The sequence below is a fragment of the Salmo salar genome, chromosome 21 (genome assembly GCF_965601325.2).
Source record: "Salmo salar chromosome 21, fSalSal1, whole genome shotgun sequence".
NCBI lineage: Eukaryota > Metazoa > Chordata > Actinopteri > Salmoniformes > Salmonidae > Salmo > Salmo salar.
Genome location: NC_138311.1, coordinates 16,560,117 through 16,577,661, shown reverse-complemented (window position 1 = coordinate 16,577,661; position 17,545 = coordinate 16,560,117). Strand labels below are relative to the sequence as shown.

Genomic DNA, 17,545 nt, shown 5'->3' with positions numbered 1-17,545 from the left:
GGTGCCCTTCAATGCTGCAGAAATGTTTTTGTACCCTTCCACAGATCTGTGCCTCGATACAATCCTGTCTCTGAGCTCTATGGGCAATTCCTTCGACCTCATGGATTGGTTTTTGCTCTGACATGCACTGTCAACGGTGGGACCTTATATAGAAAGGTGTGACTTTCCAAATCATGTCCCATCAATTGAATTTACCACAGGTGGACTCCAATCAAGTTGAAGAAACATCTCAAGGATGATCAATGGAAACAGGATGCACCGGAGCTCAATTTCGAGTCTCATAGCAAAGGGGCTGAATATATATATGTAAATAAGATATTTCTGTTTTTATTTTCAATACATTTGCAAAGCATTTCTTAAAACCGGTTTTCGCTTTTTCATTATGGGGTGTGTAGATGTTGATGAGGGATTTTAAAAAATATATTCATTCTAGATTCTTAATAAAATCAATGCTTTACTAAACATAGTCAATGCATACAATTTCCATTAGTGTGTGAACGTTTCAATATTATGTCCTTACACTGGTAATTGGCATAATGTAGGCTACTTGCCGTTTTTATAACCTAAACTTAATAGATAACAGTGCAAATACTTTTGGAAAGAAATACATTTGAATGTCAAATTATGGACTGGTACAAGACTTTTGGATGTGTGACTTGATGTCAACATTTAATAGTAGCCTCAACCTCCTTATGGGAGTGTGCTGTCAAGTTGTCAACTCCCAGAGTGGCATTAACCTTCATTAAAAAGTAACAACCATGTATGTATATCAATATATATATATATATATATATATATATATATATATATATATATAAATAAAATCGGTGTGGATGTTACCATATCTAGATCGAGTCTATGTGGCACTGAGTTGGATGTTCATATTCATTCTTAACCTGGAAATCACTGACTGTCTGTCCCAAATGGCACCCTATTCCCTATGTAGTGAACTACTTTAGACCAGGAACATTTGGGACACCGCCATGTCTGCCCTCCTATATAATGACATGTTAATAAGGTGTACAATTAAGATTTATTTAAGATTAAGATTGAACTCTGTGACATTTATTGCAAAGCAATACGTCTTTCTTTAGAGAGTGTTGAAACAGAGTCACTGTTTTCATTGTATTGTAAGAAAAACACAATAACTCTACAACAATGTGTTTTGTATTGTAATCACGTTTATAAAAAGCACCGTCTCTCATCCCTCCAAAATTCCATCCAAATACTTACCTAAGTAATAATGCTTGTTAACAAAACACATCAAAAAAGATTGAGCAATAATACACCCACACACTGCACTCTCTCTCGCTAAAACATTTATGTTAAGACCGCAAAGCTGCCCGAGCTTTGTCCAAGATGTCCTTCCTCATCTTTGGATAATTGGGGTGAGCATCCAAAACCTAAACAAAACATGAATATTTAGTTTATGCATATGATGTTATTCAATGACAACACGTAAACAAAATCAGATTTTTTTTACACACTTATTTCAACATAAATAACATGTGAAGCTACAATTTCAACTTACCTTGTGACAGACATCTATTGCATCAACATGCCTCTTTGCTTTCAGGTAGTTGAATGCAAGCTTGTATCCTGGGACAAACACATACTACTATTCATGGACTGTTGTATATTTACATTATTAAAAGAAATCTAATGCCAGCATGTACAAGATGTCCTTAAACATACCTATCGTGGGGTTCGTTTGATTTCCATATTTCCAAGCCATTTCATAGTTCAGCGCCGCATCCCGGAATGCCTGCTCCTTCTCCATAATGTAGCCCATGTACTCATAAGCTTTACAGCATGACTGTGAAAATAAACAATGACTGTTACCGTGAGTGACTCAAACTCATTCCGGATACATTTTTGATCAAGGGTATGCATTGACCTTATTATGGCGAAGGCATCTCTTCAAGAGGTCCCCGGCCATGTCATATTTCCCTGACTGGATGTAGATGTCGGCCAGGAGCAGCCAGCTCTTCTCAAACTCGTCAGCGTCAACAATGCTCCAGTTCATCTTAGCTACACGTTTGAGCTGGTTCCTGGCTCGAGGGGTTTGTTTGAGAATCATGTAGGCTGTCGCCATGGCTAGCAGTGCAGGCACATGGTCCTTCTAAGTTAAAACAGAGAGTTCTGGTTAGTTCGGTGTCGTTTTACAGCGAATCAGGTCTAACATTTCCCTCTATTTCTATGAAGTAGACAAGAGTATCCAAAAATGCAAACAAAGGTTTCCTTGTCAGCAAGGAGGATTCAATTTGCGCAACAGGATATTATCTTACACAAGTTATCTTACTATGTTAAAGACATAGTAAGTTACTCAATAAATAAGCTGTTAAGGAAACCTCCAAAGTCAGCATCAAGAAAGTGTAAAGCAAAGAGAAAGCCTAAGATAATGCACCCGCGTAGTGATGTTAGATTTGCTAAGGGCACACTTATGTACACCATCTGGAGTTGACTTACCTCATTGTTTGCAATCTCTGTGAAAACATTCAGGGCTTTCTCGACATTGGCTTTCTGCTTGGTGGCCAGAAAGCAGTAGTTCTCTAGGATCCGCAGTTGGACGTGTCCACCGGCTGTCTGTGGCTTTAACTCATTCAGGAGCTTCTCTGCTGTCCTCACGGCGAGCTGCTCTGACTCCTGCTTCTCAGTAGAGTTCCTGAGCATAGATGAAAATGGAAAAGGAAGTGCATTTACATCAATGACAGCCAGATAAATGAGCAGGTATAACATGGACATAAGGATTTGTGTTTTAGCTAAGATATACACTGAGTGTACAACACATTAAGAACACCTTCCTAATATTGAGTTGCACCCTTCCCCCCCCCCCTTGCCCTCAGAACAGCCTCAATTCGTGTGGGCATGGACTCTACAAGGTGTTGAAAGCGTTCCACAGGGATGCTGGCCCATGTTGACTCCAATGCTTCCCACAGTTGTGTCAAGTTGGCTGGATGTCCTTTGGGTGGTGGACCATTCTTGATACATGCAGGAAACTGTTCATCTACACTGATTGAAGTGGACTTAACAAGTGACATCAATATGGGATCACAGCATTCACCGGGATTCACCTGGTCAGTCTATGTCATGGAAATAGCAGGTGTTCTTAATGTTTTGTACACTCAGTGAAATGCGATGACTGGACAGGAAATAGAAAACTGAATGTTAAATGTGTTTCCTGTCAGATATTGTCTCTATTGTCTACTTGTTGAATGTTTATGAAGCCTTGATTTGTGGTTATTTGTAATGTCTTGTTAATTGGTGTTTGACCCCAGGAAGATTAGCTAGCGTTACGGCGTTAGCTAATAATGGGGATCCTAATAAAAAGGACAAATTACTGCACATGTAACTCACCCCATGTCACCATCTAGGTTCTCAAAGACTTCCCCTCCCATAGTGTCATTGTCTGGGTTAAGACAGATCTCAATCATGTTGTACACAGCATTCTGACCCCAGTCGTTGTCTTTCCGTGCCTTGTTGAAGTGTCGCAACCCATCATTGGGTTCACCTGTGTACCTGGGCACCAAATACAACTCAATTATTAAAAAGACACCATAATCATTCTAGCTAAAGATACTTTTGACTAATGCACTTACCACAGGTAAAGTCCTTTGCAGTAGTTAAACCCAGGGTCAAACTTGGCCCTGGAGGAATGTTTTTCAGCCATCTCCAGAAACCTGGGAACTTCCTCTAACTTCCCAGCTCTCCTCAGCAGGTCGATTAGACGTGACAGTGTTGGGTAGTTGTCTGGCAGGAACATATGGGAAAGACATTACTTCCCTTCCAGGGGAGGTCAAATCAGCAGTGCATATTTACATTGAGGTTCTTACACTTCCTTTTCAAGCTTTACAAATCTCCATTTAAAATCTATTTCGGGGGGGAAGTTGTGTATTCAGACCTAAGAGAAACAGAGCCCTGTCACACCTGGTTTGCGCTCCAGTAGCTGCTGAAAGTGGAAGACGGCTTGCTCATAGTCCTGCTTCCTGAACATCAGGTCAGCCATCATCTACGAGGAGACCGAGAAGTTCGTAAAACAATCAAGTTTTACAATAGGATTTTCCTTTGGGACTTGACAGACATGGCATATAAATAGAACTAACCAGTGTTGCATCTTCATTGACCTGGTCACTCTTCAGAAGGACACTGCATTGCTGTTGGCAGCCATCCACATCATCTAGAGTGAGGTACAACCGCGCCAGCTCCAGCATCACCTGGTAACAATGAAAGCATTCAATTGAATTCAACTTTGTTAACCAATTACCTTCTAACATCATAATTATAATACCATTTCCTATGAGCAATTGCTGCAGTATGCCTTGCTGGCATTAAACATACATTTACACATTCATAAAAATTGATTTGAATGTAATTGTAAACATTTTGTGATTATAAACATGATAAACTACTGTAATATGCAAATTAGCAAATACAAAAACTGCATATAAAGAAAGGGATGCTGGGGATCCACAAATACAGCTGCAGGGAGCACACACTGAAGGCTTGATTCAGCTGCACCGACCTTGCCATCACTCTCACAATAGACAAGAGCTTCTTTGTAGAATTTCACTGCTCTCTCATAGCCTCTAAGACTCGTGTAGTGTTTAGCGATCTCGCCACAGATCTCTGCAGCGAGCTGCTTCTGCATGGAGACAGCGTCTGGCTGCTCCAACTGCACCCGCTTCAACACCTTGGCCTGCACATCCCGGGCCTAAAAGAAAACACAAGTCTGGGTCCAGAGCATAGCTAAGAAATAGCAATGTTGTGAATTATGCATGTATTTTAGAGGAGACAGATTTTCAATCGTAGAAATGATCATAATTATATATTTCAGTTATTTCAATTTCTCTCATTGCTTAGCATAATGGCTTTTACAATATCAGAATACTTACTCGTTGCAAGGAAAGTAAAGCATCCTCGTTTTTGTCAACCTTGCCTTGGATCTTGGCCAACAGGACCAGATAGCGACAATCATCGGTTAGCAACGGCAGCTCATTTACTAGACAAAACAACACAAAGCGACGAGTGAGAAGTCGGAAAAGCGCTATACAAGTAACTATGTATTATCATTGTAATTTATTACCAGCAACAAAACAGAATTTACCATACAAAATGTTCAAAATTGTAGCAATGATGTCCAGCTTACCTGGGTCATGGGCGAGAGCCTCTTGTAAAACTTTCTCACACCTCTCGTACTGTCTCATCTTCATAAGCAGTTCAGCCAGGTCATATCGCAGGAAGTTCTGCTGCTCAGTCTTCAGAGCAGCTTCATAGTAATTGATTGCCTGTGAATAACAGCGGTGAATCATACAGCTATTGACTACTATAGATTGATCTTTGAATGTTTTTTTTCCTTACAGGCCTGGTACACTGGACACGTAACTTTTGCAGAGCCTAACATGATGACCACACCGCTCGAGTGAGTGCGTCATTACGCTCATGTAGATTTTTTTCCCACCCACACTAGACGTGATCAGGACACGTAGGTTGAAATATCAAAACGAAACCAAGTATATTAATTTGGGGACAGGTCGAAAAGCATTAAACATTTATCGAAATGTAGCTAGCTAGCTTGCTGTTGCCAGCTAATTTGTCCTGGGATATAAACATTGCATTGTTATTTTACCTGAAATGCACAAGGTCCTCTACTCTGACAATTAATCCACTGAAAAAAATGGTAAACTGAGTTTGTTTCTAGTAATCTCTCCTCCTTCAGGCTTCTCCTTCTTCTTTGGACTTTATATGGCGGTTGGCAACCAACTTTAAGATGCATTACCACCACCAACTGGACTGGAGTGTGGATCTCAGTTCATCTTTCAATCACCAATGTGGGTATATGCTCCTAAAAACAAATGAGGAGATGGGAGAGGCGGGACTTGCAGCGCATCAAGCATCACAAATAGAACCAAGTTCTATTTTAGCGCCTGGCTACGCAGACGCGTGCGAGCAGTGTGGGTCCAATGATTGAAGAACATGTATGTGTACATTTATTTTGCAACGCGGGCGATGCGGGCGGTGTGGTCAGCATGTAAGACACTCCAATTTATTTCAAAGAAACCTGGGCATAAGGAGTGCAGCTGTGAGAGGATTGCATTACTTAGCGTAAAATTACGCTCTGGTTTTCTTTGTAATAATTTGACGTGCTTGCGCGGCAAAAATGTACACATCCAGTGTAGCAGCTACTGTTTTCCCGAAGCCTCAGTGTAGCTCCCCAGTTAGTATACAGACCTTGACGTAATTGTGAGTCTTGACGAGAGCTTTCCCAATCTTGCTGGCCAGAGCTCCATCTTTGGGGTTTTTCTTCAGAGCCTGTTCGTAGATCTCAATGGCCTTCTCTGGCTGCGGATAAACGGACTTGACTTAGTGACATTTAGCTGTACCGAACATTAACTGTGACGATTCAACATTCCACAGTGAGGGAGTCATGAAGGAAGATATAAGCACAATGCACAGATGTTTACTCTTTATAAATATATGCATGAATTAATAAAACACTGCATAATACTACTTCCTATGAACACACTACTGTAAAAGACCCCAAAACCCTGCAGGCCTTGCATTGCCTCGTTTTGCGCAACAACGAGATTAATCGATATTCAATTTCATACCTACCTCTTGGATATTCACATAAGCATCCCCAAGTAAAAGATATGTATGAGGACTGGGCAGCTTCTCTACTAATTCTCTGAGGACAGACAGAAACAAGATCACATAGAATATCTAGAATGTCTCGAATAAGATTCAATCACATTATACAGACATGGGTCTACTCTGCTCTGAGGTTCACTCATCCTTAATGGCTTCCCAGCGGTGTCTCTGTGTGGAAAATTCTGTCAGCACAAGTATAGTATCAGAGATGAGGTGATGGGCCTTCGGCTCACTTTTAGACACTGCAGGCAGCTTTGCACATTACAGCCTTGCTGCATGAGTGGATAAAGTTGAACATTTACACTTGATTTGCTGTGAACTTGTGGCCTGCATACTGTTATGGCCTGACTGCTGCTATGACATGGGTGGGTGGGCTGACACAGCAATGGGGGATGTGGTTAGTACACTGAATAAGAGACGTGGTTTCAAGAAATAACAAACTATTTGTTACCCTAAGCTACATGTCAAACACCATTAGTGAACAGTTTGTGTGCCTAACCGTCAGACTATAGCCTTTTTTATAATGCCGTGTTGTTCCTCACCTGTAACAACTGGCATAAAGGCGCTTCTCTTTCCTGTGATTCAGATATATGTCGGCCATCTTCTCCTTGGCCTGGATATAGTAGGGCTGCTCAGGGGTGATGTTTCTGAGCATGCTCAGCGCAAGCTCGGTGTCGCCACGCAGCAGAGCCAGGTCAGCATTGGCGATGGTGACACGCAGCTCCTCAGGAGTGCCTGAGAACTCGTTGATGGCGTCTTGCATCACTTTGGCGGCTTCGTGCTGAAACGTCAAACCCACGTTCGTGAATCAGACTTCACTGTTCAACACTGGGCAACGACATGACTGAGACAGAAAAGAATGGACAAACACTTCCCGGGAATGTAAGTACAATAAAATATGGAGGATCTGCATTTCATGAGTTCCTGGAAAGTACACAGTTCCTTGAAAGGTAGGCATAACTCAAGATATATTGAATAATACTCTCTGTTGTTGAGCTTGTTCTCTCCATGGTCCCTTACCTGTTCTCCGTTGAGCCAGAGGGCCTCGGCAAGTTCAAGGAACACGGACACACAGTCAGCAGAGCTCAGCTCCACCTTCTTGTTCTTGGATTTGGCTGAGGCACCGGCCCTGCGGACCCCCGGCAGGATCATGGCCATCTGCAGAGTCTGGATGGCCTCTTGGAGCTCTCCCATCTTCTTCTGGGCCTGGGCCTTTATAAGGTGATACACAGGGTGCTCTCGGACCTGGCAGGGAGCAGCATACAGAGTTATTAGAGGATGGATGTTCCCATAACAGTTGTTTGATCTAATATCACGTTCATCTGGAATGCTCTTCTTACCGCAAAGTTGTGACTGAGGCAAAGCTCCAGAGACTGGGAGGAGAGCTTGTAGTTGCCTTGTAAGAGGTGGATCTGTGCCATGAGCAGGTGGGCCTCAGCATGAGAGGGACACTGGTCCAGGCAGTGTTGGAGGCTGCTCTGAGCAGAGTCAATGTCACCTAAAGGACATCAGCATTGCCATCAAACCCATTAATTGTTGTCATCCATGTTGAGAACAACTTGGCATGAAAACAGAGCAGAATTTTGTCACATGCAATTCAGTTGAAACTCACCTGACTGAAACCTAACTTTGGCCAATAGGAAGACACCTTGCAGGAGTCCAGGTACTATCTTGACCACAGTGTCCAACACAGAGGCACAGTGTTGGAGCTGAGGGGCAGGAGGCTGGCCCTGGGCTGGAGGCTAACACACACGTGATACCGATGGTTATCTCTACGATCAAGACCACAATGAATGACACGACGGGGGCTAAAAATCTATTTACGACCTGTGACAACGTCTTTGTATTGTTTGTTAATCCCAGTAAATGTGGTGTCAAAAATTACTGACAGTAATCTCTATAAATGCATCGGTAGATATGCAAAGCCCCACCCCCACCGGAGACCGGGGTTCAATCCCCAAGTCGATCTTTCCACCTTTCTCTCCTCTCCTTATCTATAGTCCCCTATAGTAAAACCTTAAAATATGTATTGAACAAATGTATCCATAGACATGTCTCTCCAGACTGACCTTAGCAGGACAGAGTGCTATGTACTCCTTGACGATCTCCAGCAGGAAGTCAGGGTTGAGCTTCTCAAAGTAGTCTACCCCCAGCGGCAGGCCCTGCAGTGTGGAGAAGTGGGTGTCCACGGCATCATTCAGCAGGTTGGTGACCTCATCCTGTGACCTGCGTTTCTTCACAGCCAGCATGGCGCGCAGGTACAGCAGCTCCTGACAGAGAGGAAAGAGCAAGCCAAGGGTGTCAACAGGTTCACACAACAGTATTCAGCTCAGTAGGGCAGCTCTAACACAACATGGTTTGTAGGACCAAGGAACAGTAGAACGTGCCAAATGGCACCCTATTACCTATATAGTGCACTACTTTTGACCAGAGCCCTATGGGCCTTTATTTTGCACTATAAAGGGAATAAGGTGCCATTTGGAATGTACCCAGAGTCTCCCCTATAATACTTAAGATCCACAGGACCAGCTGTTACGCAGCGGTTACTTATCCAAGCTGATGTCACTGTTAAGGGCTTAGCAAACACAGGAAAGCCCACATATTTCTAAAGAACTACCATTACCTAAACAAAAAGCTGTCCAAAAGGCTGCTAAGCTTCACTAGATGACCAAACACTAGATATTAATGTCAAAAGTAGAATTAGAAATATAATTACTTTGGCAAGGCCTTTGAACTAGATTGAACAGAGCAATATCTCTCTATCAGCCTTACCCCTGATTTCCCGATAGACTGCTGGATCTCTGTGAGAAACTCCAGCTGTTGCTCTGCATCCTCCAAGTTTCCCTCGATCAGCTGGCACCTGATAATACCTGGAAATACAGATCAGATGTTTTTACAATCTACATCTAAAGGATTTACAACTTCATTATTTGTTTATAGCTGGTTTATATTATTATAATGAAGAATAATTGTTACCAAATTCTATATACAGTTGATCTCCGTATGTTTAAATGTATTTGGCTAAGGCGTATGTAAACTCAGTTTTTCACAATTCCTGACAATTAATCCAAGTAAGAATTCCCTGTTTTAGGTCAGTTAGGATCACCACTTTATTTTAAGAATTTGAAATGTCAGAATAATAGTTCAGAGAATGATTTATTTCAGCTTTTATTTCTTTCATCACATTCCCAGTGGGTCAGAAGTTTACATACACTCAATTAGTATTTGGTAGCATTGCCTTTAAATTGCTTCACTTGGGTCAAATGTTTTGGGTAGCCTTCCACAAGCTTCCCACAATAAGTTGGGTGAATTTTGGCCCATTCCTCCTGACAGAGCTGGTGTAACTGAGTCAGGTTTATAGGCCTCCTTGCTCGCACATGCTTTTTCAGTTCTGTCCACAAATGTTCTATAGGATTGAGGTCAGGGCTTTGTGATGGCCACTCCAATACCTTGACTTTGTTGTCCTTAAGCCATTTTGCCACAACTTTGAAAGTATGCTTGGGGTCATTGTCCATTTGGAAGACCCATTTGAGACCAAGCTTTATCTTCCAGACTGATGTCTTGAGATGTTGCTTCAAAATATCCACAGAATTTTCCTACCTCATGACACCATCTATTTTGTGAAGTGCACCAGTCCCTCCTGCAGCAAAGCTCCCCCACAACATGATGCTGCCACCCCCGTGCTTCACGGTTGGGATGGTGTTCTTCGGCTTGCAAGCCTCCCCATTTTTCCTCCAAACATAACGATGGTCATTATGGCCAAACAGTTCTATTTTTGTTTCATCAGACCAGAGGATATTTCTCCAAAAAGTACAATCTTTGTCCCCATGTGCAAACCGTAGTCTGGCATTTTATGGCGGTTTTGGAGCAGTGGCTTCTTCCTTGCTGAGCGGACTTTCAGGTTATGTCGATATAGGACTCATTTTACTGTGGATATAGATACTTTTGTACCCGTTTCCTCCAGCATCTTCACAAGGTGCTTTGCTGTTGTTCTAGTAACCAAAGATCGAATCCCCGAGCTGACAAGGTGAAAATCTGTCGTTCTGCCCCTGAACAAGGCAGTTAACCCACTGTTCCTAGGCTGTCATTGAAAATAAGATTTTTTTTCTTACCTGACTTGCCTAGTTAAATAAAGGTAAATAGATACCCTTATTATTAGGAACCTGGTTGCAGTTCCTATGGCTTCCACTAGATGTCAACAGTCTTTAGAAATTGGTCGATGTTTTTCTTTTGAGAAATGAAGAAGTAGTGCTATTCATTCCATGTGTCACTCTGAAGGTCCCTACTATTTTCGTGCGCGTGAACAGGAGCGCGCTCCGTGTTATTTTTCTTCAGTATTGGAAACAGATTATCCCGTCTTAAATTTTATTGATTATTTACATTTAAGGATACCTGAGGTGGGATTAGGAACGTTGTTTGAAATGTTTGGACCAAGTTTACAGGTAACTTATTAGATACTTTGTAGTCATGTTGGGCTAGTTGGAACTGATGTATTTCTGAATCAAACGAGCCAAATAAATTGACATTTTGGGGATATAAAGAAGGAATTTATCGAACGACCATTCATTGTGTCACTGAGACATTTGGGATTGCAAAAAGAAGATGAGCTTCAAATGGTAAGGCATTTATTATATCGTTATTTCTGACTTTTGTGTCGCACCTGCCTGGTTGAAAAATGATTTTCATGTGTTTGTATGCGGGGCGCTGTCCTCAGATAATCGCATGGTCTGCTTTCGCCGTAAAGCCTTTTTGAAATCTGACACAGCGGCTGGATTAACAAGAAGTTAAGCTTTATTTTGATGTACATTTTCACTTTTCACACCAAAGTAAGTTAATCTCTAGTAGACAGAACGCGTCTTCTTCCTGAGCCGTATGACGGCTGTGTGGTCCCATGCTGTTTATACTTGCGTACTATTGTTTGTACAGATGAACGTGGTACCTTCAGGCATTTGGAAATTGCTCCCAAGGATGAACCAGACTTGTAAATTAGCCTATCAGAAGCTTCTAAAGCCATGACATGATTTTCGGGAATTTTCCATGCTGTTTAAAGGCACAGTCAACTTAGTGTATGTAAACTTCTGACCCACTGGAATTGTGATACAGTGAATATAGTTTGTTAACAAGAAATTTGTAGAGTGGTTGAAAAACGAGTTGTAATGACTCCAACATAAGTGTATGTAAACTTCAGACTTCAACTGTAGGTATAGAATTACATGCATAGCTACATTACAGCTATAAAGTTTGAGATCTATGGCATATGTCTAAACAATCAGGGAAGCCTGTCTCACCTGTCAAAGCCGAGACACTTGTTTCATCCAGAGTCATGGCAGTCTTGTACCACTTCATAGCCTCTTTTATTCTTCCCTGCAGAACCAACTGGTAGCCCAGCTCTGTGGCCAGATCAGAATCCCCTTGGGCTTGGGAGAAGGCTCTGTCCACCATGATGTGAGTCTGCTGAATCACTTTCTCATTTCTTCCACACTAGCAAATGACAACAGAGTTAAGTCTTTGTGTATACCTCATGTCAGACATGCAATTGTCCTGGTTCAGGGACTGTAATGTCACAAGGTGAAGTGAAAGGGTTCTCGATCTCTTCAGAGGTGAAACCTAGTCACAGTAGTTTCCATGTAAAAACCTTTCTTATCGAAAAGCATTAAACACTGAAGACAGTGTCTTATAAGCCCATGTGGGCTGGGCATCCTGAAAATGCAATACGCTCGACTAATAAATCAAATGAGTCTTACCACCCGTGTGAAAGCCAAGGACATCCTGTAGAAAAGCTCAGGGCTGTGAGGCTCTTGGGCGTCCAAGTTGCTGACGAGACTTGAGAGCAGGTTTAGTGACTGCCAAAAGTAAAAAGGGTATCCCACTTGACCACGTACACATCATGGGAATCATTATGTACCATTCACACGTAGTTGTGTGGCAACAGGTTGAAGTGCATGCTAGCTGATCCCTAAGACTTCCAGTCTTTGCGGCAACGCTAGTTAGCAGTGGCTCGCAAAACTACCTCTAACTTCCTTCATACTGGAAGCAGAGATATAAAAAATGGTATCCGCGAGTTCATCTAACTCTGGGAAAATATATAAAGGGCTTCATTGCCAAAATCCCGAACCATCCCTTTAACTCTTAATGTTTGGAAATTACCTCTGTGATGTCCCCCTCTCTGCATAAGGAGTGAAGAGCGAGCATTCTCAGGGCTTCTAGGTTGTTTTTATCCCTCTGCAAGAGCCTAGAATGGGACAGGAAACATCTCTTTAATGATCAGCACTGTTTGTTTGATGCTAATGAAAATGTGGTGTTGTCAGAGTATTGTATTCGTTTCTTCCCATGATGGCTTATATGCCTGACAAGGCTGGAGGAAAGGGAGAGAGAATACAATCTAAGGAAGAACACCCACTTAGACAATGAGAAAAAAAGAGAGAGCCGGACTGTGCACTGCATGTGTCCATTCCTGTTCAAAGAGCTATGGCTCAGCAGGGCTAAACCAGTGGCTCTGGCCTTGGGCTTAATCCCCTTAGAAACGGGCTCCACCTGAGTGATCCTCCTTCCTGCAGTTCATAGAACCTGGAGAAGTGCATCGTGGGAAACGTGTGGCTCTAGCGCTTCAGCTCAAAAGCCTTTTCATATTCCCTGGCTCTGGCCAGGGTCCAGCGGGCGAGCAGTCAGGAACAATGGCTCAGTCATTATGCCACTGGTTCCAGGCATCACGCTCCATTTTAATTTGCACTTCAATAAGGGCCACTTGCAAAGGCTGACTGGCTCGTTCTTTATATGGCTGCTATTGATTGACCAAATCCATCAATGAAAGTATTTATTTGATCCGAACAGATCTTTACAAACTAAGATTAAAGCCAGCTATTATTTCCAGTGTCATTAGCTTAAGTAACAAGAAAACAGAAATTCTAGAGCAAAATCACCTCTAATATGAGATACTATACCTCTGTGCTGCATCTACAGTTTGCTCCCAGTCCTGCAGGGTCAATAGAAGCTTCATCTTCTTGATAAAGGCAGGAAGGAACCCAGGGAAACTAACAATCACTTGGTTGACTGTCTCCAAAGCTCCAGAATAATTATGCCGATACTCATAGTAATGTGCCTGAAACAGATAAAATATCACACAATTTATGGACATGTTGAGGGAAAGTAAAATGCAATGTTGTACATCTGTTTCAAAAGCTAATTACTCTCCACAAAGAGCAAAAGATAGCAAGCTAACAATTGGTCTCACTGTATTACCACAGATAAGGCAACATAGAGCTTTGGCATTTCAAAACAGTCCATTCAATATTCAAGATATGGTACAAATTGAGAAACAGATTGTGTTAGTGAATAATAGCCTCTGAAATCCTAGTGAGGTTGTGGGATATAGAGAATCCAGCACAATAGGGGATTATCATTCAGGCACAATAACCTAGGTGCCACATGAAATATGAGACGTGACAAAGACCTCAACAATGTCTCCACTATCTTAACATCTCTTCTCATTGCAAGTGAAGTAATCTATTCATGGCAACACAAGGGTTGTGTGCCTTCTTACCTTTCCCATCAGAGCAAAAACATCTGCTTTCTCTTTCAGGCCTTCGTCAAAGTATTTCCCAGCCTTCTTGGCATATGCATCCTTACCAGAGGTCAGATCTATCCAGCCTTTAAGGATAATCCCCTGAACAACAGACATTAATCCAAATGTTAGAAGGGTAGACAAATATAAATCAGAGTAGACCGCTACCGGGTTTTCAAGTAATTCCACTCAAAATGCTCCTAAAACAAATTCTCAAATAGCCTAGTGCTGACAAAGACCGTCCCTAGGCAACCCTATAGTGCCCTAGAGTGGGCATAATTTCATCCATTTAACTGTTTGAGGTATGTATACAGTGACACTTGCAGACTTCGTAAGATTTTGCAAATGCATCTTCAAAATAAAAAAAATATTTGATACAATTTGAGCGAAACACATATAACCAAACTCACTTCTCGGGAACCATTAGAGACTTTGATCATCCTCTCTATGTATTCCCTTGCTTTGTCATTTCGTCCCAGAAGCCAGAGGAACATCCCAGCATAGTAGAGACCCTTAGGTGTTGCACTTTTACGGTCCTCTTTCACCTTGGCATCCAGTTCCTGAATGACATCTCGATCTGAAGTCAACATAAAAAGTTAAGTGTATAGATTCAGCTACAAAAAAATACACAAGAGATGTAAACATGGATCAAGACAAATATGGGTTTACCTGGGTTTGGCCTTTTCTTTTCAGCGAAAACAAGAGCCATGAATGTACAGAGGGACATATCTCTTCTGTCTTTTATCATCTCAAACTCATGGATGGCTTCCTGAATTTGATCTAAAACGAAACATATAAATCATTTGTATTTATTATGGATCCCACATTAGCTGCTGCCAAAATTAAGGCAGTTATACAATTTTAAAAAAACATTACAATACACGTTTCACAACACACTGTGATTGATATTACATGAAACAGATATACAGGTCCAAAAGTATTTGGACAGTGACAGATTTTTTTGTTGATTTGGCTCTGTACTCCAGCACTTCGGATTTTAAATGATACAATGACTATGAGGTTAAAGGGATACTTCGGTATTTTGGCAATGATGTCAGATACATTCATGGATACCATTTTTGTCTCTGTGTCCAGTATGAAGAAAGTTAGGGGTAGTTTTGTGAGACAATGCTAACTAGCGTTAGCACAATGACTGGAAGTCTATTTTCTTATTTACAATAAAAGTGACTCCAAAATGACGTGGGGGGGGGGGGGGGCCTATGTACAAAAAATGCTGCAATTTCTAAACGGTTAACCAGATATGGATGAAATTACCCTATAACTAAAGCTGACAGTCTGCAATTTAACCTCATAGTTGTATCATTTCAAATCCAGAGTGCTGGAGTATAGAGCCAAAACAACAAATAATTGTGGCTGTAGCTGCTTTATTTAATTGTTTTAAACTAAGCAATGGGGTACTCATTTACCTTGCATCAGTGTGCTGTAGGCATGGAAAAAGCTGAAGATTGGATCATTGCTGAATTTCCTCTGTGCCACAGCTGCAGTATTTAATACATGATTGAAATACTTCTCCTGGCAATAGTAGTTGATCAAGGCCTGGGAACAAAAACATGAAATGTAGAGCTGTGATAGAAAATAGCTTAATTTATGGCAGAGATCAAAACAACAAAAAACATTTCAGAAAATAAATACCTGAGTAAATCAAAGTAGGCTGTAAACCAACATTGTGCTGATAAAAACAAAAACTCTTATGGAATGCAAACGGCCAGCATGACAATACTTGTCCGTAATATCCTCCATGTCCAAATTGGCCTGTGTTACTGATGGGAAGTCGTGTGTTTATTCAACAATGTAACCAATATGCGGATGAAGACCATTCATAACCTGAATAACTTAGGAGCTTTATCCTGAATGTTTTGCCCCTTATTCTGAGAGGATAAATAAATATCTTACACGTTTTTATGATAAATGTCACTTGCATGTCATCATAAACATCCTGCCTGCCTGGCAGATAAGGTTAACTGTGCGTTTTTAATTTCAGAACTTTGAAAGAACCAAGTAGGCTACACTGCAGCTTGACATTCTAAACAAGCTAAACAGGCTACACGGTGATGTGTTGCTTTATTGTATACATTGAGGTGAACATGTCTCTGTACAAACAGAAATTGGCTACAGTGCAACGCTACAACACTTACCAGCATTGACTCTTCATCCTCCATTTCTGCCATGACAATGTTTCACCTCAAACTGCAGCAATTAAATAGATCTTAAATGTTTAACTGAATACTGCGGCCACATGTACTCTTAAAAGGCAAGATAGAAACCGATTATAGCTACATTTTTTTTGCCATCTTACAAACACCAGTAAGCGTCTTTCGTTTACTTGACAACCACCGCCGCCATTTTTAAATTGTAGAGGAAGTTGAAAATCATTGGTTTAACAATAATGTTTCACAAGGTGGCGCACCAAGCACGCTGAACGTAAAATACTGACCCCACCCGCATGCCGAGCTTGTGGTTCTTTGGCACAAAGGCTGTGAGAAGAGGACGCTTGTAGCTACTTTGTGGTGTTTTCTCGTTTGGACAAAAGTGACCTAGGTTCCCATCTTTAGTCGGTGACCCTTAAACCGATAAAAAAAAAAAAAATGGTCGAGGTTTACACTAGTTACCACAAAGTAAAAATGTCTATAAAAATTCATGAAAACAACAATTTGAAGAAGATAAATTGTAGAAATGGGCGGGGTCTATGACTTTGTGGCTGTGGTAACTAGTGACTACCAGTGGTCGATGAGTGTCATTTCGTACGTAGACAAACGGAAGACGGTCCTCCCACATAGTTTCATTATAGACAGTACAGTATGAAGATAGACTAAAGCTGCTTGTCCAAAATAAATCCCCGATCACACTCGTAGGTGATGTCATGGCGACGTTGATTAGCTAAACTGATACGTAGAAACACGTCATCGGGTATAACGGTCGCTCGAACCGAACTGCGCATGTGCAGTCCTTCAAATATAAAGTTGTTTTTGACGAAAATGAAAACGTGTCACTTTCATGAGGTTGGGGTAATAACATGTTCTACTACCTAAGACATTGCCGAAATGACCAACGCCGAAAAACAGTTCCATAAGGCACACAGGCTATACTAGAAACAACCACCCACAAACACAAGTGAAAACAAACACAACTAAATATGGCCTCCAATTAGAGACAACAACAACCAGCTGCCTCTAATTGGAGGTCATTGCCAAAACTCACATAGAAATAAAAAAGCTAGATTTAAACATAGAAAATAGGAAAACTAGAACCTAAATCCAAAATACCCAAACACACAAAACAAACACCCCCATGCCATGCCCTGACCAACTATAATGA

At 41.5% G+C, this 17,545-nt stretch overlaps 1 protein-coding gene across 1 annotated transcript; it reads right to left on the bottom strand.

Moving 5' to 3' along the window:
• Window positions 1–1,161: 1,161 nt before the first annotated feature.
• ttc21b (tetratricopeptide repeat domain 21B) lies at window positions 1,162–16,873 on the bottom strand. Its single transcript, XM_014164111.3, has 29 exons — window positions 16,366–16,873; window positions 15,637–15,766; window positions 14,879–14,989; window positions 14,620–14,786; window positions 14,189–14,311; window positions 13,590–13,747; window positions 12,796–12,880; window positions 12,393–12,491; window positions 11,937–12,129; window positions 9,421–9,518; window positions 8,718–8,918; window positions 8,261–8,390; window positions 7,989–8,146; window positions 7,669–7,893; window positions 7,191–7,429; window positions 6,613–6,685; window positions 6,229–6,339; window positions 5,147–5,285; window positions 4,893–4,999; window positions 4,523–4,711; window positions 4,104–4,214; window positions 3,928–4,009; window positions 3,600–3,750; window positions 3,358–3,519; window positions 2,470–2,665; window positions 1,898–2,122; window positions 1,696–1,816; window positions 1,532–1,599; window positions 1,162–1,403 (listed from the first exon to the last, which is right to left on the bottom strand). The coding sequence occupies exons 1-29, from the start codon at window positions 16,396–16,398 to the stop codon at window positions 1,326–1,328; spliced, it is 3,963 nt and encodes a 1,320-aa protein (XP_014019586.3). The 5' UTR covers window positions 16,399–16,873; the 3' UTR covers window positions 1,162–1,325.
• Between the last annotated feature and the right edge of the window lie 672 nt (window positions 16,874–17,545).